Genomic DNA, 19,917 nt, shown 5'->3' on the forward strand with positions numbered 1-19,917 from the left:
AACCAATCGAATAGTGTCTACGAGCTTTGCTTAAGACACGACTTCAACAGCGACTTACCCCTACTGTTCCAGAACCAGAGCTCATCCTCGAGAACCAATCGAATAGTACTTACGAGCTTTGCTTAAAGTACGACTTCAACAGGGCCTACTCGTGACATCTTTGTGACAGTATATTGTGTTTATGTTTGTCTTGGAAAAAAATCATGCACAAGCCAATGGCGTGCACAAGCCAATAAAACACGTTACCCAGTGTTTTGCAAACAACCCATACCTTTGACACACGTGATCCGGAGCTCACAGGACAGGGCATAGCAGGAGATGTGTGCAAGACCTAAGAGTATTACTACAGGTGTAGTTCAAAGCCTAGAGTCTATCTCTGCTCTCTCTACGTGCCTGTCCCTTATGCTAACGTGTAGAAGTAGGGTGCCTACTGTGCTGTCCTCTGTGTATTTGGTGAGGGAGCTAAAACCTAGAGTCTTGGCTGTTATATACAGGCAGTATAGGATCTACGCACAGGGAAATCTTGATTGGCTGTTAATGCTCCTGCTCACGTGTGTCGATGGCTTTATGAAAACCACCCATATGTTGCAGTAAATGCAATCAGTGAAGGTGTAACCGCGCAAGACAGTAAGTCAGGGGGGAACTGCGCGAGGCCGTCAAATCATTACATATTGTGTTGTTCTTGTTCAGTGTTCTGTGTCTCTCTCACCTGGCCCTTGGGGTCTGTTTACATGACGTATGTCTCGTGCAGTCAAGAGCAGGAGGTGCTTATTGAAACAGGCAAGAGCACTGCACCAACACACATGACCTCTTTACTTCATAAACTGTCACACATTGACTCTGACACGACGGTACAGGTTCAACAGGCAAATACATTAAGAAAAACAGCAGCTCAGTAGGCGGCAGTGGCAGCAGCACTCAATATTAAGTCTACGTGTATCGAGTGAAAAATATATTTGTTCCTGTTGAAACAGCCACGACGCAGACTAGTGTAGCGCATTTGACTTGGGGAATTGGAGGAGGCTTGAAAAGTACATGTGGTCGTAAAGGACATGGCCGAGCTTAACGGCCAGCGTTATTCACTCACCAGGGATGATTGCTCACCGGTGAAGTGATTTGTACAACTGTGCGCAAAATGCGCACAAACACGGCAGCTTAGCACAACTTCGCGCAAACGTTCCCAACAGTCTGATTTAGGCGCTGCGCTAGGCAGCAGTATTGGATGCGGCGCAGCGTGGACCAGGATCATACTGCGCCCACAATCTCATTTCAAGAAAGTAACAACGTTAATGAAGTATAAAAGCGGCAGGAGCAGCATTCCGGCCAAATTATCCAGCCCACTTGCCCATCGATTTCACAGTCATAAGACCTCCAGTAACGGAGATCCGAGGGAAGAACGATTCTTCTGCGATTTTCTGCCGAACTTTTTGCAGGCCCTATCGGTATACCAGCCAGCCTAGGCTTGCATACACCAGAGACTCACCATCTACCACAAATCGATGTCTCAAGCTGAAATCCGGAATTATGCTACGTCTTCTGACGACACTGGCTTTAAAGAGTCAACGACCAAGTCGGTTTCTTTAACTACATTGTGGCGTCGTAAACATGGAATGCCGACGATTCAACAAAATGCAGAAAAGCAAAGATATCTTACGGCCGAGGAAGAGCAGATCTTGTCTGTCTATGCTGCTCGCCTCCTCGACGCAGGGTCAACTTCGATATCAAATTACGTACGCAATCAAGCCTTCGAGATTAAATGTCGGCGCTCAAGAGCTCCGGGCCTACATCGAATAGCCCAACAGATTCGACCTCCCGGCAAAGGTTGGGCTAATACGTTCCTTGAACGCCACAAAGAGGAACTGCGAATAGAAAAGCCCGAGCGTTGTACTTGGCAACGGAAATCGTTACTTTTGGGTGATAAGGTTGCAGACTTTGTAGCCTCACTTTCGGATGTGAAGCAGCTTTGCTTGGAGTGCGCAAAGATTAAGGTGAAGCTCAAGAGTCTGATGACACGGATCCGATATAACAAATCACGGAGACTTCACACCTTCGAAGGCTCGCTGAGAGCAGCTGATGTGTCTTCCTGTAAGCTCTGCTGCTTTGTCCTGACCTGTTCGAGGAACTGGAATTGGCCAACTGCCACCAAATACTCATTGAATGTTCACCATATGGAGAACGTTCTCGGACCTACGCTTGCCGAAAGCAAAATTTTACTCAGCTTGGCCATCGAGGATGAGCACAGCAAAGGAGAGTATCGTGGTTGGATTGTCCCGACATTGCTCGACAATGCTGGCGACGTCAGCGACCCATCCTGGAGCTCTCTGACCAATACCGTCAACTTCGCCATGGTACGGGACTGGCTTAAATTTTGTGACTGCAATCATTCGAATGGCTGCAGAATGACCAGTCGCGACAATATCCCCTTCTTCCGACTTATCAACTGCACCAGCCGTTTGATTGTTGATGCACCTCCTGAAAGCGAGTTTGCCGCATTAAGCTATTGTTGGGAACCTGGTGAACAGCAACCACAAAGGAAGCTCAACAAACTGCCCAAGGTTGTGCCTCTAGCAATCGAAGATGCACTCGATGCTGCTAGAAAACTTGCCATTCCTTACCTGTGGGTAGACCGCTACTGCATTGATCAGGACAAGGATTCACCCATCAAACCTATACAACTACAGAACATGCACAAAGTCTACAGATCCGCGTATGTCACGATTGTTGCCGGATATGGAGACCGCCCTGGATTTGGCCTTCCGGGTGTGTCAACAAGAGCACGAAAGCCACAGAGTTCAGTCGATACGCATGGTCATCGACTGATTTGCATTCCAGACGCTGTAAGGGAAGTACAAGATTGCCCATGGTCAACGCGCGGGTGGACTCTGCAAGAAAACCTTCTATCAAGACGACGCTTGGTATTCACTGAAACTCAGACGTATTTTCAGTGCTGGCACATGCATTGCTGTGAGGCCATTCCGACCAATCTCACAAGAGCACACACAAAAGATCTAACACGGTTCAAAGAGTTTAACCAAACTTTCCGAGTCTTCCCACAGAAAGGTATAGGAAAAACAGGAGCTGAGATCGAGATGCGGATCCAGGAGTACCTTAGTAGACACCTATCTCGAGAATCAGACGCCCTGAACGCTTTCCTTGGGATCTTCCAGGCCTTCCAAGAAATTGAACACCCTGTTAATAATTTCTGGGGACTTCCAATGAGTAGGTTTGGCTGGACAAAAAATGTTGTGCAGCAACCAAACAGATTCACTGAGGTTGACCAACTTTATTCAACTTTCCTCTCCTCGCTGGCGTGGTCGAACGACCTATATGATCATACCAACGCGCATGTACTGGAAAGGAGACACGCTTTTCCATCTTGGACTTGGGCCGCCTGGACATCCCTTCGCAAATTTTCCCGGAAGTCCATCACTAGGGACTCTGTGTCTCCATCGGTAAAATTTCCATTACGTCAAGGCCAATGTGTACAGCTTGAAAATTACGAGCAAATGTTAGGCTCTAGAAACAGTCTTTCACTATTCCAGCCATGTATTCTTTTGAGCGGATGGGTGACTACTCTTTGGTTTTCCGAGGATTGTTCTGATGGAGACGCTATTCCAAAGTTTAAGGTTCAGTCCCCCATACCAACTCATAAAGTATCTATACTTGCGGACCTCCAGACCCTGGAACAGTTTCGGCGAAATTCTGTGTCTGAACCTTCCCCGGTTCTTCTTTTGGGCGGTGGATCATCCGAACACAATGCTGCTGTTACATCCTATTGCTGGAAAGACGTACAAGCGATAATCTTGCAAAGTCTGCCGGATGGGACATACATGCGCTTGGGGGTTGTGACCTGGAGCTGCCTAGGAAGGCCCAGTATTGACGAAAGTCAGGGCGTAATGAGGGTAAAAGAGTTATTTGAAGCTCGACGAGTGGTTCCTTGTTGTCAATGCGGATGTCAGATGTCGACTGAAGCCTCTTTTGACCGCTACTTGGAGGATGACAGCAATTTGATGGAGTTCAAGAATGCGACCATTCGACTAGTCTAGAAAACTCAAGCTACTAGTATTGTGGTCAACGTGGCTGTGACGTAACCTCTTGCGGACAATCATAAAACATTGTTGTTGCGGTATCCGTTGGTCTGTACAGTGTCTGACTATACCCTTGACTGACCACCCTGGACTAGTGTGTTACAGGTCAGGTGTATAGTCGTCTCCTCTTAACTAGATAGCAATACAGCGCAGTATTCCATCGACCCGATAGTCCTACATTATTGTTTACCGTAGCTCTCAGTGTTCTACAGCGGTCCACACCGCTACAATTGTGCTGTTGATGTATTAGGCACGGAACTAGATGCAGATCTCAAGCTGACATTACTTAAATTCTCCAACAAGAGTTTGGGTGTCATTCTGATGAGCTGTCTTAAATACACGGCATCTATGGTGTTGACAGTCTGAATGGCAAAAATCCAAGAAGCGGACAGCATAACGTGATCCACCATCAAGCAACGCACTCTGTCAACACCCCACCTCTCTCCACCACCTGTCGTGATACCTTAAACACCTGTTCTTGAGCCGCTCTTTTGTGAAGATAGAGCTATCCTTGCTATCCAAGCAATTAAATCCGACGCGACGATAAGCCAGCGACGCGCTGCTGTGAAGTACAACGCTCCTAAAAGCACAATCCGCCACTAACGCGCTAGTCGAACTTCACGACACAATACCTATCTTTGACAATTGAGACTTTCAAAGCACGAAGAGGAGACGCTTATACGTCATATAAGGACCCTTTATTGATGCCCGGATGCCTCACCCAGCACCTGTGTCATCTTGGATCCGCTGCCACTAGGCCTAAACCGTCCTAATTCCTTTACAGTGGTTTCCTCTACACAGACCGTAGCTCAGATAGTAACTAATACAACATCTATGCTATCCACTATCTATACCCATTGACACTACTAGGACTCACAGGGTCTTCAGCAAATCCATGTGAGATAGGGGTGAACTTCGAGCAGCTCTACAAGATGGCTCAAGGGATTGGATCACAGTTATGGCCACAATTTGTGCCGACGGAACTACCTTAGATCCTGTTGAGTTATGTGTGTATCGGTGTTTTGCAAAAGATATGGGACCCCCCCCCTTGTTTGGATAGATGATTTCAGTGACCCAGAATGCAAAGTACGACTATTTAGTATGGTCGAGCGTACTCTTTTGCATTGTACACCATCTCCACCATCTTAGAATTGCTTCTCCATGGGTCGTAGACTTCCTCTCAACATCTTGTTGGACATTATTGTCGACATACGCCTTGGAGCTGGCAATTGGACAATTGCCAAGCATCATTTTGTTGATAGAAAGACCGCTCGACGCATCCGATTGCACTTAGAGACAAGCGGGAGACCATACTTGCCAAGTATATGCACTACAGGCAGGCCTCGCGACCTGTTGCCAGTACAGGAAGAGGTAAGATAGCTGTTGCCAGAGGTGCTGGAGATGCTCAACGCTGACAATTCTGGTGTAGGAACTCCTTGATTGGATTGATAGTAACCCAACGGCGTACTTAGATGAGTGCGTAGAGTGGATGTGGGAGACTTGGGGCGTAAATGTTGGCCAATGGACCATCTATCGGGTCCTCAATCGCCACAGTTACACCCACAAAGTCACTGCAAAGCACTCTAGGCACCGTAACGATGAGCTCCGTAACCACTTTTCAGCAAAGCAGAGGACATTCCGCATGGACCAGGTGGTCTCCATTGATGAGAGTGCCGCCAATGAGCGCACGGCGGAGAGGAGGAGAGGATGGGCCCCGGTGAATAGCGAGTGCATAAGCGCATTTAGGCATGATTGTATGCCTCGATGGAGTGTACTTCCAGCAATGGACATGCACGGATACTTCGCCTGGGAGGTTATTAGCGGTGGTTATACCAAGGAGCTCTTTGAATCATTCATCATTATCCAGGTTCTGCCACACTGTAACCCATGGCCAGCTCCACGCTCTATACTCGTAATGGATAATGCCTCACAGCACGACATCCCTCGCCTTCGTGCCAACTGTGGTGCGCACGGTGTCTGTGTGGAGCAGCTTCCGCCATACCCACCGGACTACAACCCGATTGAGCAAAGCTTCAGAGTGCTGAAGGCCTGGATCCGTCGCAATTGGGAGTTGATGGATGGCTTCCCCACACTTGAAGGGTTCCTTGAGCATGCTGTGAGATGCTGTATGATCAACAGAGACTGTACGGCCATGTACAATCGTTGTGGTTATGAGGAGTTGGCACTAGGTGAGCAGTGATGGCACTAAGACAGTCAAAAAAAGTTGCTTTGTTAGATCTCTAACATCAACACTACAACGCAATTGAGATATTGGCAGAATAGCTTGCTAAGGGTAAACAGATGCTGTAGAATTAATTGCTGTAGTTAAAATTAATGCGATGCATTGAAAAAGGTCGTGTTTGAATTATTAAAGTTTTGCAAAGGTTAGTATTGTATGCGGCAGCATGTAACAGCATGCTTGCTTAGCAATTTTAGCACTAATTTCCCCACAATTCTTAGCCAGAGGCTTGATTGTTAGTCTGAGCCCCGCATTAAACATGTTAACACCACACTTTTAAAACTTTGTATAGAACAACACTAATACAACAACACCTCTAATTGATAATTTGAGTACGTAGAAAGATGCAGCATGTCTGCTTTCACAAACCTATAACACTATATTAAAATTGATTTTGGTGTCGCGGCGTGGCAGCATTGAGGGGAAAACTTGACTACATGTGACGGCCAGAAGTTGGCAGAAGGATCGGACGATGAACGTTCAAAAGTTTGGGTTGGATGACTATAACCACGACACCTCTACATCATCCTATGGTACTTACAATTCACAGGAAGCAACTTCATAATTGAAAGAATTACCTCTGAAGAGCGCTTGAAAAAAGACCAACTTTTCATTGAGACCAAGCTATGTCACGGGAACTACTTCACTCAACACCATCAAACACCCCCATTGCAGCCAGACTCTCGCGTGCTGCAGTCTCCGTACGCTCTCTGTGGGTGGCTTCGCTTGTCCACTCATACTCAGCACCTATCCAAGTCTCCCAGGTCGGAGACTCAATGTACTCATTGATCTTCCGCCTCATCCTGTCAAGAACAGTGAGCAGCCAGCAGTAATCTTGGGTCCAAGATCGAGTAGAAAGCTCATGCGGAGACCTTAATTGTTGCAGACTGAAGTGCTGTCCAGTCATTGTGCGCGCAATAGCGACAACGTACAAGCTGTACGGCTCTTTGTCACCATCGTGCTGGTACCAGTACTCAAAGAAGGCGTGTGTGATCTCCCACTCCTCGTAATTGCAGTTGATTGGAGACTTTCTCAACTCGTCATGTGCCATTTCTGACACCGACTTGGCTGTGTAGAGCTCGGTGAGGCTCTCGATCGTCAATGCCAATCGACTCAACTGGTCTTGCTGCTGCGACTGCAACTCTAACAGCTGCTGGTGTTGCATGTAACGGGCTGTACGAGAGTTGATTTCTCGCTCTCTCCACTGACAAAGCTTTGCCACAACTCGCTCTGATGGCTCTGCTACAGTACAGCTTCGATCGTTGAGGTCAGCCAGCCACATAGTCATGGCGGCATTGGGTACAGCGTAGTGGCGGGAGCTCCTCCCAGGTAAGCTCTCGCCATTGCGCAGGTCAACCCAGCAAGTGCGGTGAAGATTAGGGCAACTGCTGAGCATACAGCGCCAACTTTGAGTAAAAGCAGCGAGTCCGTGACCAGCGACAACGTCTAGAGACTCTACTTCGGCGGGTAGCTCCTCCAATTGACGCGTAGTAGCACTCCTCCGAGCGACTGTTGGCTGCGATTGCTGCGAGTCCCCACCTCGAATTGGCTGTGATTGCTGCGATTGCTGCAATAGCTGGCTGTTGAGCCTGTGTGGCGGCTGTTGGAGGTACAGATGTAAGTCAAACTCAGCAACAATTGTCTTCCGCGCGCCTCGTAGAGCTCTACGCTCCAGCTTTTTGCGCTGAAGTGACACTAGAAATTGCCGGAAAGCAGCATCGTCGTCCTCGTTGGCAATCGTCTCACAGAGCGCAGAGTTCTTGTGTTGACCTTGGAGATACACATACACAGCAATTGTGTATGTCATTGGCACCGGAGACTGCTTCTGCACCTCCCTCTGAGCCCAATCAATCAAATCGTCAAGCCTGAGAGAGCGATTGGTGTGCTCTCGGGTAGTATAACTACCCACAATGGGCTTGTCGGCATTGAGAGACCTGAACTTAGCCGTGAATTTGACCCGGGGAGCTCGGCCAATGGAGTAATCGTCACCAACATCACTATCCTCCGACTCCAATTGCTGGCCTGAGGCAGGTCTTTCACCGTCGCTGCTACTGAGCTCAGGCTCCAGCAGGTTCTGCTGCCAATTGGGGTCATTTGGCTCTGCTTCTTGCGGAGTCTCTGGTACAATCAACCCATCAGCAGCACCTACACCCTCTCCTTCATCCTCCGTTGTCTCATTGGAGTAGCAAGACGGGTGAGCGGAGCTCATAGATGAGGTGGATGAGCTGACGCAATGAGCCTCACGGTACTGATGACGTCGCTGGCTCAATCGGAGTTGCTCATACTGAGAGCCTTGCTCGGTGAGGTGACGCTTACGCTGTGGGCGTGAAGGAGCCATCTACAGGTTGTCAGTAAGGAGAAAATCAGGTTTGGCAGCATACTTTCACTCACAGTACAGTGCCAGAGGAATTGGGGCAGGAGCTGGGGAGCAATTGTATGGGGTGGCGTCACTATAAACCCAGCAGCTCCCTCAGCGGCATCTCTGGCAGCCAAAACATGGGTATGGTACGCCTTAGCACTACTATCGGTCCCCCATCGATGACTTTCAGAGCTTTGGGACCCAAAGTACGCTAACTATAACACGCAGTACACCTCCACTACGCATACTACTGTGAGGGCTCGGCTTGGTCCCACCTGAGCTACACCAACCAAAAAGGTACAGTAACCCAATAGATATGGGTTCTGGGAGCCAAACAGTATATACCCGTGACAACTACGCCTTAGTACTCCTACACTGACACCTCCCTCACTGCGATTGCCGCCTCCAAACAGCTCCCCAATCGTCACCCACAGCACCTGCAGCATCAATTCACTCTGGCAACAAGACTATCGATCACTAGCGCCTCCAATTGTACTACAAACAGCCAGCGATGACGTCGTTTGGCTTGTTAACTCCTAGGGGGGGGGGTCCCATATCTTTTGCAAAAGATAATATTGATTGATTAAGAGATTGAGGATCTCCGATATTTGGAAAGTGTATGTACTCGTAAAATTAAGTGGCAGGTACAAGCCATGTCACGGTACCTCCTTCTGGTACGAAGATAACCTTTTGTCACGGTTTAGACTACGTGAGGAGAAGCCGACTATATACTGGCCCTGAAAGTCGCTACCCCAGAACAGTATATACCAGGATAATAGGGTCTCAACCGAGACCACAACATATTTAAACACACAGAATAGTGAAATACAACCTCAGTTCAATCCTTCAATATTTCCGCACACGCGTACTGATCACTCACAATCCACCGCGACACCTTTTCTAACAGATCCAAGCCTAATCTATGCCTCTAATGCCAGCATCCTGCGGTCTTCCTGGGTCAGGAATATCTCCCTTTGCGTACAGTTGACCAACTCCAACATAATATCTATTGTTGGGGTGGCTGCAGCTCCATGTTGCTAAAGGTGGATTTTGGTGTTGGTAGGGCATTACGCGCCTGTGGGCCTTCTGTTGCAGTAAATGCAATGAATGAAGGTGTAACCGCGCAGGGCAGTAAGTCAGGGGGTAATCGCGCGAAGCAGTAGAATCAGTATATTGTGTTGTGTTGTTCTGTTCTGTGATTGCCCCTCACCAGGCAGTCATCAGGGTCTGTTTACATGACGTATATCTTGTGCAGTCAAGAGCAGGAGATGCTTATTGGAACAGGCAAGGGCATTGCACCAGCACGTGTCACTCGTGACCTCCATAAACCATTACACATTACGTGTCCCACCTACGGTAGGGTAAAAAGATGTAAAAACATACAACAGCGGGTATTCGCTAGTGGTCACCCACCTAACTACTAATCCGCCGGTACGTTGCTTAAATAGGGCTGAGCGAACGGGAAGCCTTGTTTTCAACGTCCTATGGTCGTATGTGGAAGATAGAGTCTTCGTTATCATAATTATCTCCAATCTTTACCCTAGCTATGGTAGTCCATCTCGACAGGGATCGCTTACCTAGCGACGCAAAACGCTGAAGTGTTGGTGCAGGCCAACTATTTCAAGGCGGCGGCTATTGGCACGTAGTGGTTGGATATAGACACAGACATCATTTCCACTTGGTATGTGTTGCGGACTACCGGTACCCCTGTTCTGCGGCGACTTCCCATTGCTTGTTCTGTCCATTACGGCTGGGATTAAGGAGCAGATTCACCCGTTATTTGAATCTGATACCACCTACATGCTCAATTGCATCGCTTAGCAGGCAGCTAATCCGGAAAGAACAAAAACGGCAGGTGTTCCGCGGACAGTGCTTTCATTTCGTTTTAACTGCATGCACTGTGCCGCAACTTTACATTAGGCAAGCGTCAGGATGCAGGATCGCCCAGTAAGTATAAATAAGATGCAAGCAGCGCCTGAGTTTTCAGGGGTGACGTCTTTAACTGACATGTCTTCAGACAAAGCCAATCAGAAGCCCTCGCTGAGCAAATCAGGACTCCAAAGCCATGGAATTCATTTTATCGAGAAGGTGCACCGGTTTGAGGAGTTGGAAGATTGGATACAGCCAATAAGCTACCAACTAACACGAAAACGAAAAAACCCCCCAAAGGAGGCAAATAAGTGTTTCAGAAGAGAATTAAGAAAATTCCAAGCTTCGGGGCAGGATCGCGACGAAGCCTTTGAAGGTGACTGGAGCTTAGGGCCCGGCAAGACAGAAGAAGGATTGGCTTACCCTGAGCAAGTGTCTGAGTTGAAGACTTGTCAGCAAGCCGCGGAAAAGGTACGACGTTGGCGCGAAAGAAACGAAAACGAGCCCAGATGGACACAGTTCTTCCGTCAATACATCTTCGAGGATTTCTTTGATCTTCCAGGAGGCATGGATTTCCATAAGTAAGTTCTGAAGAATATAACAAAGACGGAGAAGTAACGTGAGCAGAGAAACAATATACGGGTGGGAATTGTATGCTACCTCAATCTACTCTAAGATCCGTCCTCACTAAAACATGTAGACACGAAGACGTTCTTTGGAATGAATTCCCACGGTGGGCTAGATTGGACCCAGAGATTCAACGACCGACACAACCAAAACCCGACCTTACCTATGCCTTCAAAATCATCGAAACAGCCGCTGAGCTGTACCCAAAGTACAAACATGATCCTTATGTGGAGAGCTTCTCCTTACCGTGGCTCAGTGAGCTGCGCAACAGGAAGAAAGGTAGCGTAATCTCATCGCCAACGACAAAGCTACATCAGGTAGCCAAGAATAAAAGGGTGACATTGGACGCTAAACATCTGATGTGCTTCCCATGGGCCATTGTCGAAGTCAAACATGGTACAGAGAGACCAGTTACGAACGACGGACACATGAGACAAAACAAAAGTAATGGGAGTCAACATGAGAAGAGGAAGCAATTCTGCTATTGTCAAGCGGCAAATGCGTCCGCAGCGGGGCTGACTCTGAGAGAGGACTTGGCTGTGACGGCTAAAGACAACTCCAGATTGCATGATGCTCTTGTCATGTTCTCTTTCACTTGCGTTGGCCCAACTGTTAAGCTCTGGATCACCTATCGGGAGAAGCCAGTAAGTCTAATGTCACCTTCTAGAGTGAACAGGAGTTCTGACAGTAACAAGAGCGAGCACGCAAGCAAGCGCGAACGCAGCCAGAAAAGCAAGCATAGGCAGAAAAAGGGACGTATAATCATGGTCTGCATCTGGGCCACATCACTGGAACTGACTTGGGGTGTTATGGCGCTACGTATGATTGTGGAAAACATGCAAGAGTGGGTGTACCTTCGCATTAAGCCTGAGATCTCCAGGTGGATACGTATTGTCCACGAGGATCCCCCACAGACGGTTTCTCTGACACCAAGCGGCGATGCGGTGGTGCAGAGAAGGAGAGCTGTTTCTTGCGAGCCACTGAGCGAAAGACTGGATTTCGAAAGGTGGGATCTACCAGCTCCAGTAGAGCGGCACCTTACCCCACGAGCAAAAGCAATGCCTCCCCTACCACGTGGCAAGACAGCCCCCGAGTCTTTTGACAGGTGGAAAGCAAAAGCCAACGTCCCAAAGATACAGCTAAACGGTTATACCAAATCGAACACGGGGGAGACCGACGATAGTGCAGACGAGGGATACTCTAGCGTCCACACGAGTGGATGCGAAAGCGAGGAAGATGAGAAAGAAAAGCTGTCTGCATTCGTTTGCGATGATGAACCATCCGAGAATGACGAATCCGACGCGTCATACATACCCCCCAGCTCAGAGGATGAGAGCACAGAAAGTGAGAGTGCAGAAGAAGAGGAACTAGATTTGCAGGTTGATGATCATGACTCCAAAAGCGGCGAAGATTCAAGCGCGAATGAAGACATTGAAGACCACGATTTATCTGACGACGAAGGAAGCTATCACAGGTTGAACCAACAATCGAGTGCGTTGTCAAGACTGGACGTGTATTACACTCCAACAAAAAACCTTGAACAGAGGAACATATCAAATGACCGGTCGAAGAAGGCTCAGAGCCCCTCTCAGCGGTCCCGTCGCTGTAGTTCGCGCTTCTGATTGGAATCGATCGCGAGCAATCACGAAATTCTCAGTTTGGCATGTTAACTTATTTGCATTCTCATATGTACTCTCATTGGTGCCTGTCTATAATATTGTCATTTGGTAGCCAAACGTTGTAGTCATTATTGAACCTACCCAAATCAACTTCTCCACCTTTGACGAAGCAGTTGAGAGAGGCTTGATGGGCATCGTGCCCGCCGTTCAACACTTCGTGTTTGTAATGAAACTCATTATCACGAACAATGAAGTAGACAGCTTATTGGGTTAGGGCGCAGATGACTTTGTGCATACTGAAAACGTGAATTTGCGCAACCGAACCCTCAAAACGGTACCTTAACAGACTACGGATCGGACAGGAGAACCTGTTGTCTCCTGGGCGTTCACCATAGAAGACCTCAATTTCACCGTATCCGGTAACGTTGGTACAGGAGATGGATGATAGAGATGCGCAAAGTAACACTGATTACTGGAGCTAGAACGCGGGGTGTTGAGGAAGATAAGGGTTGGCATAAGCACTAAGTTTAGAGGCGCTTGGAGCATCTGCTCAACGAGAGAGCTTATCCACTGCATCAAATCCCTCCTTGTAGATTCTCCTAATGAACACCTGTCGCAGGCCAAGCGCTGTCGTGAACCTAAACTGTGTTACTAATCATGCCGCGCAATGGCCTAGATATAAGCTGAGCTATGATGCTAAAACAATACGACAACATACACACTCTTCTTGATATCTCACATCTGCAATCCCCGCACCCAGCCGTGCGACAACGCCCTCTTTTTGTGAATGAGTTCACCCTTTCTTGTCCGTATTCTACGTGTGGCAAGACTTAACGTCGTGTTGGCTGATCGTAACGCGTAGGAGGTTGAAGTAGAGGTCATACTTATCTTTGGGATCAGCCTGGTGGCGCGATCAATTACCGTGTCAGTGTGCGTGCCGCCCGTGTTCGCGTGCCGCCCGTGTTCGCGTGCCGCCCGTTTACCATAAGCTACACCTACACTTCAACACATTGCAATACAACAACCATTGCCTAGAATGGATGATGAAATCAGGCAGATTAATAATTTGAACCCAGGAAACAAACTTTGCTACCAGAAAACTGCTACCAATTGTGGTGTTGATTGCATAACTCTACTGTGGCATCACCAATGTGTTCAGATGGATCAGAAGACCAAGAACTTCAACCAGCTCAAAGCCAACCCACAACAAGAGGAGGAGCTTGTACAGTACGTTATAAGCCTTACTGAGCATCACTTTCCACCAACAAGAGAGATGATCAAGAATCTTGTATGTGGAATAGACAAAGTTGATGTCTCTAAGACATGTGTCATCCTGACATGGCTTGCAGTCAACAACAACCATCTTAGTCTTTTTAAGGCTCCCATCAACCTGCCATTTGTCAGCTTGCATCATCATTTGCATCATCACCTTGTACCCTACTTTAACTAGCTGTCAGGCCTGGCTGATGATTTAGTACTGTTCCGGCTAAGGCTCACCATTAGAGTGAGCTGTGATACCTTTTGGCTTGCTTGGCTCAGTGGGCCGGACCTGAGTCTTGACACTAGTGTCATCCTGACATGGCTTGCAGCCAATAACAACCCACCCAGTGACTCCTCATGGAACCTCATAGAATCCCATAGAACCTCATGGAACATCATGAAATCCCATGGAACATCATGGAATCCCATGGAACAACACAGAATCTTCTGGTTGCTGACAAATGCTGACAAATGATTACAAATGCCAATGTACCTAGAACATTCCAGGAGCCAATAGTCTGTCTATAAAGGCAGTCTGCCCTCCTGCTCAGATAACTCATGCTGGCAACTCAATTCAATTCACCTTTCAATTCATTCCTCAACTCACTCCTCATTGATCCTATGGGGTATCCCCACACTTGATCCCTTCTTTATCACTTATCCTTTTTATCACTTGTGGTATCCCTACACTTGGTCTCTTCTACACCCTTATCTCCAACAAGCCTGAACCATCCTTCCACCAATCCTTCCATCTCAGAGAGCAGTTGGTATCCCCAGCTGGCCCCCTCTCACACAATATGAGCTTCTGATAACTGTGTTTGCAGTTGTTTCTGATGGCTTGATTGCTCTATGTTGAGTAATTGATGTAGCTGCAGATTGGTAATCTTGTAAGGCTGGCCAGAGCCTTGGGAACCTTGTAAAAGTTGCTTTTGAACTCTCCCATCATGATGGCGGGCTGCAATATCACCTATCTCTTGCCCCTCATGAAGCCAATTGTATGTAGTGGAGCCAGGGATGCTGAGCTATTGGAAGAGGTATTGCAATGGCACGTGTGTAAAATCATCCTTGTGATCAAACATGTGATAAAACCATGCGCAAGTGAGACTGTTGCAATGAGGCCTGACAGGATTGAAGAGCATCACTTTGCAATTATGGAGATGCATTGTTTGTCAAGAAATATGAAGATCTGGTATTATTATAGCTGCTGCAGGTTGAGTATAGGCTTAGTGTTGATGCAGGGTGGATTCCAGGTTACCTCAGCAAAGGGTCCGAGGTTTTTTGACTGGGGGGTGTATATGCGCACTGACCACCCTTGCGTCTTTGAAGTGCACGCTGCCTTTTTCTCCCGCTGACTGCGACAGATCACATCCCTTCAACTTCACCTATAGTTTTCTAGTCGATATATCTTTGAATTATACCTTGATACAAGCGGCGCTATGGGTAGTCCGTACCACGTCTCCCGATGTGCCTCCCACCTTCTCTCCTGCGATGAAGCTTCTATTGAGTTCCAAGCGATTTCTCTCATTGCGGAGTCACTTGCCCATCCTCAGAGAGCTCTTCTCAGTGCTTTTGTACAGCAGGCTGTCGATAAAGAATCCGCGGCTCGTTTCATCCTCAATGATGTTGTTGGACACAACAAAGCCACGGTTGCTGAATTCTTAGCTGATTGGATCAGTCTCCTGCGGAGGGGTATGTCTCCATCATCCTCTTCCTCAAACTATACTGACAATCTCATCAGTACGCCCGATTGTTTGCGAGAATTTGGACCCGTCACTCAGACGGAGCATATGGCGGAGAGATGGAGGCAGATGCTGTATCTCGAAGGCCGATGAAGATCCATTGCCTATTCATATAGTATCTCCTACTCTCTTTCAAGATGGAGACATGGTCCAAGATGTAAGGACTCAACGTCCTTGGCCCTAATGTGGCTAAATTTTCAACAGGGGAGGCTTTACACCATGCTCGCAGTGTACATTGGACGATCGAAGTTGGAATCTCTGAGATCGCTCTTAGATCAAAATTCTGACTTTTCTGGCTATGATCCTTCCGATCAGCTGATGCTGTTGTCGTCGCAAATGCTTGCAGATTTCGCAAATGGAAGGCTTTCCCTGAAGGCTGATCCGCTGGGAGCTACGAGCAACTCAGTAAGTCTCCTTTATGAGGTAACCAACCTTTTCTAATAGCGCCAGGCCCAGTACTTTGTGAAAACGAACATTTTTATTCCGTCTATACGAGTCGACGTTTTTCCTCTCATAAGACTGGAGAACAGGGCTATGGATACCTCGTCTCTCCCAAATCCGCAACTTATTGAAGCACACCATCGATTCGCACTAGCTTCGGCATGGCTGGAAGTGTTTGACTATATGAAACAAAGTTGCAGCTCCTCATGCAGCTTAACATCACAGGACCAGACCAGCTTAGCTAGGAAGGCTCCAGCGAAGAGAAGTTGGTTTCGACGGTGCATCCAACCTGTATATCCAATACTCCAACACCTGTGGTTGCAAACGCCCGTGTCTCTTCGAGCAACTGCCTACGAGTGCCTAGCATCGCTTGGACAACAGTTCTGTGGAGACACTGGTTCCGACCGGATTCACCAATTGCCTTTCAATCTCTACCTGCGAAAAACACATCAAGACTGGGCACTGAGACACCAAGCAGAGCTTCGATCACTCCAAATCGTTCAGACATACACGCATATTCCCGCACCAAAGGGGATAGACGCGATTCAGCACCGTGGATCATCGTATCTCCTCATGACCGGTCTCCATGGATGCGGTATAGGGCAAAGGCTGTCTACCATGACTGATAGACAACTGGACGAAGCTGCAAAAGACCTCAAGGACTATCTTGCTGAATTGCGGCGTATTCCTAACAATACCGGTTCACGATTCTGCATTTGTAATCCACTGGGTGGTGGCATTTTGGATTGGCGAATCAGTGACTCCCAACGCAAGCAATTGCGATTCCACGAGGAGACCGAATTCAATCAATTCTTGACGACCGATCTTCCTCTTGACGAAGATGCATGGAGGCAGATTTCGAAGTCGCACGGCGTGAAGCACGACATTGTCTTCACCCACGCAGATCTCAATCTCAGGAATATCCTTGTCGATGAGATGGGGAGGATCTCGGGCATAGTGGATTGGGAATGTGCAGGATGGTATCCCGAGTATTGGGAACACTCCAAGATGCATTTTACTGTTCGACATACCCCTCGGTGGATTGCAGATGTTGTCGATCAAATCTTTCCGGCTTACCGCGACGAGTTGAACGTGGAGAACATGCTGTCCGGCATGGTACCGTCATGGTGATCAGGCGTATACCTCAAGTTCTCCATTAATGTGCGAAATACTATGCGTTAGAGAGATGCAGGGTCCTGTCACGATCGTGTGGTCGCCGCCGCAATATCCATAACGTCATATCTCGGGCAGAAGTCGGAAGAGAGGAGGAAATTGAGGAGGAGCCCAGGGGATGAAAGTGGAGTGGGAACAAGAAGGATGACTAGAAAGAGGGAAGAAAGTACGTTTCATTGGAGCAAGTTGATGACTAGGTTTTAAGATACGTGAACGGTGGCTGCGCGACTTATGAACAACCAATCGATCATCGTTCCAATCTTTGCCCTTCTATATACCCGTCAAGCTATTACGTCGATAGCCTATCATTTAGCATGGAAGCAATTTAAACCAATCCACGCAGCTCGATGGCAGCGCGTTGTCGTTCTCGCGTAAACGTAGAAAGTTTGTCATACTTCTGTGCAGGTGGACCCGCAGGCCTTCTCTTCCGTTTTCGATTATTAGAAACCTCGTGAAGTACAGGTCCAGTAAGAACAACCACAATATATACCGATTTTACTGCTTCGCGCGGTTACCCCTGACTTACTGCCCTGCGCGGTTACACCTTCACTTATTGCATTTACTGTAACAGGTATACGTGCTCATACCCCTGCCCCTATTCCTCACATAACGTGTACCCTGGAACTTCCGGTCCACATCTCAGAGTTCAAGGCTGTAATAAGTGTTAGAGTTCAGTGAAGAACTGTACGCAAAGGGAAGAATTTGAAGATTGTATTGAGGTTGTATGGAGTGAAGCTACGAACAGTATATATAGGTGAGTAGCTGTAAACAACGCTAGTGTGACGTGGCAGTCACTCTCATGACAGGTGAGGTACGACAGGCAGGAGCACCCCAAACCGTGACAGATTGCCACTGCAGTTTCTCGGACTTCTCATACCTGCCCTGACACTGCAACACCACCGCCAGGTTGCTCATACTGGTAAGTGCGGAAGGATGACGCTTTCCGAGTATCTCGCGGAAGCCATCTAGAGATTGCTGGTTTAGCCTCATTGCTTGCTTGTATTTGCCTCGATGTTGCAACACAAGCGCCAAGTTGCTCATGCTCGTCAGGGTGTCCACATGGCATGATCCCATGACCATCTTACTTCCCCTCAATGCCAGTCGACTCAACTTCTCTGAGTCCCTGTACCTTCCCAGATGTTGAAGCGCTAAGCCAAATTACTGGTGCTCGTGAGTATAAAGGGATGTAATGAACCTAGAGTCTCCTTGAACCCTTTCAAAGCCCGCTTGTGCGTTGTCACTGCTTCGTTGTAATTCCCCTGACTCAACAATAGTCCAGCTAGAATTCCAACGCTCAACAGAGTCTGAAAGTCGTTCGGTTCCAGCACCTTATCCCGTACTTTCAGAGCCTCTGTGATCATCTCTCGTGCTTTTTCATAGTCCCCTTTCATCCATAAATACCATGCTACATTGGTGGCTATCTGCGCCCATGCTTCCCATGACTTGGAGGTGACCGGGACACTATTGTAGCGATATCAGCTTGAGAAAGCAACTGTTGGCATCTTGTCCAGTTCCCGAACTCTCCAGTGGGGAACTTCTGGGCCAAGTATTCCAGGTAAGAGTCGTTGTCATTGTTGGGGAAGGACTGAACGGCCTCTAGGTTACCATTAACTTGTATAACAATCCTGTACCCAAGTTTCTTTCTCCCGTACGGTAGAGGCGTCCATCTGGAATCTCGTTGTTGTGACGAAGAGGTGTGCATGGCGATATATATCTGTAATTGCGTGAGCAGTGTCGGTTGGAGGCTGTGGTCAATGATTGTATTGTTATCTGTGTTGTTGTTCGGTGGTGTTGTTGTACAGAATCTCTCAGCTCAGAGGTAATCGCGCTTGCACTCAGGCAGTGCCTTCTACAATAGGATATCATGTGACCTAATCCATGTACTTACAATATCTCTGTAGCGGTATGGACCGCTGTAGAAGACGGATAGCTACGGTAAACGATAACGTAGGACTATCGGGTCGATGGAATGCTGTGCTGGATTGCTATCTAGCTAGGAGGAGACGACTGTATACCTGACCTGTAACACACTAGTCCAGGGTAGTGGTCAGGGGTATAGTCAGACACTGTACGGACCAACTGATAAGCTCGGCCATATACTTTCCGCGCACATAGGGTTCCCGCGCAACCCACCACAATGCGTTACCCAGCTTTGACGCTCTATATTATCAACACCACGCGGTCAAAATGAATCCCAAGGAGTATGTTATACAATCTGCTATGTAACGACGCAGGCCAGTAGGGAAGATGTCCGAAGTAAGTGTGAGTCCACTACGAGGCATATGGGAGTGCTGGGACGTTGAGAACACTAGGATTGAATTCCCTATACCTATAGGTCTTGTACGAAAGGATACAGAAAAACTACTCTATCTAACGACTGTGCCAAATTGATTAAGTACACAGTTCGGAGGGGAATCGGAACTACCCATGTCTAGGTGACACGGAAGTAGTTAGCGACAGGAAAGAGAGCGGTGTGCTGAGTCCCTGCGGGACTACACGTTAT

At 47.9% G+C, this 19,917-nt stretch overlaps 6 protein-coding genes across 6 annotated transcripts; 4 read left to right on the plus strand and 2 right to left on the minus strand.

Moving 5' to 3' along the window:
- Nucleotides 1-1,338: 1,338 nt before the first annotated feature.
- On the plus strand, nucleotides 1,339-4,251 carry BU25DRAFT_414595 (HET-domain-containing protein). The gene has a single exon (XM_033707332.1). It carries the CDS (start codon nucleotides 1,500-1,502, stop codon nucleotides 4,044-4,046), a length of 2,547 nt encoding a protein of 848 aa, XP_033557273.1. The 5' UTR covers nucleotides 1,339-1,499; the 3' UTR covers nucleotides 4,047-4,251.
- Nucleotides 4,252-6,970: 2,719 nt separating this feature from the next.
- Nucleotides 6,971-9,132, minus strand: BU25DRAFT_425102 (uncharacterized protein; the record flags this gene model as incomplete). The annotated part of the gene is made up of 3 exons (XM_033708327.1): nucleotides 6,971-8,665; nucleotides 8,719-8,901; nucleotides 8,935-9,132. 3 exons carry the CDS (start codon nucleotides 9,130-9,132, stop codon nucleotides 6,971-6,973), a joined length of 2,076 nt encoding a protein of 691 aa, XP_033557274.1.
- Nucleotides 9,133-10,693: 1,561 nt separating this feature from the next.
- On the plus strand, nucleotides 10,694-12,804 carry BU25DRAFT_350842 (uncharacterized protein; the record flags this gene model as incomplete). Its single annotated transcript, XM_033703327.1, has 3 exons — nucleotides 10,694-10,995; nucleotides 11,256-11,830; nucleotides 12,026-12,804. 3 exons carry the CDS (start codon nucleotides 10,694-10,696, stop codon nucleotides 12,802-12,804), a joined length of 1,656 nt encoding a protein of 551 aa, XP_033557275.1.
- Nucleotides 12,805-13,607: 803 nt separating this feature from the next.
- Nucleotides 13,608-14,258, plus strand: BU25DRAFT_182542 (uncharacterized protein). The gene has a single exon (XM_033700930.1). The coding sequence runs from the start codon at nucleotides 13,838-13,840 to the stop codon at nucleotides 14,249-14,251; it is 414 nt and encodes a 137-aa protein (XP_033557276.1). The 5' UTR covers nucleotides 13,608-13,837; the 3' UTR covers nucleotides 14,252-14,258.
- A 913-nt stretch (nucleotides 14,259-15,171) lies between these two features.
- On the plus strand, nucleotides 15,172-17,548 carry BU25DRAFT_182580 (uncharacterized protein). Its single transcript, XM_033700931.1, has 4 exons — nucleotides 15,172-15,750; nucleotides 15,800-15,957; nucleotides 16,005-16,205; nucleotides 16,251-17,548. Exons 1-4 carry the CDS (start codon nucleotides 15,498-15,500, stop codon nucleotides 17,370-17,372), a joined length of 1,734 nt encoding a protein of 577 aa, XP_033557277.1. The 5' UTR covers nucleotides 15,172-15,497; the 3' UTR covers nucleotides 17,373-17,548.
- A 567-nt stretch (nucleotides 17,549-18,115) lies between these two features.
- BU25DRAFT_478646 (uncharacterized protein) lies at nucleotides 18,116-18,787 on the minus strand. Its single transcript, XM_033711005.1, has one exon. It carries the CDS (start codon nucleotides 18,492-18,494, stop codon nucleotides 18,189-18,191), a length of 306 nt encoding a protein of 101 aa, XP_033557278.1. The 5' UTR covers nucleotides 18,495-18,787; the 3' UTR covers nucleotides 18,116-18,188.
- Between the last annotated feature and the right edge of the window lie 1,130 nt (nucleotides 18,788-19,917).

The sequence above is a fragment of the Macroventuria anomochaeta genome (assembly GCF_010093625.1).
Source record: "Macroventuria anomochaeta strain CBS 525.71 unplaced genomic scaffold BU25scaffold_39, whole genome shotgun sequence".
Classification (NCBI taxonomy): domain Eukaryota; kingdom Fungi; phylum Ascomycota; class Dothideomycetes; order Pleosporales; family Didymellaceae; genus Macroventuria; species Macroventuria anomochaeta.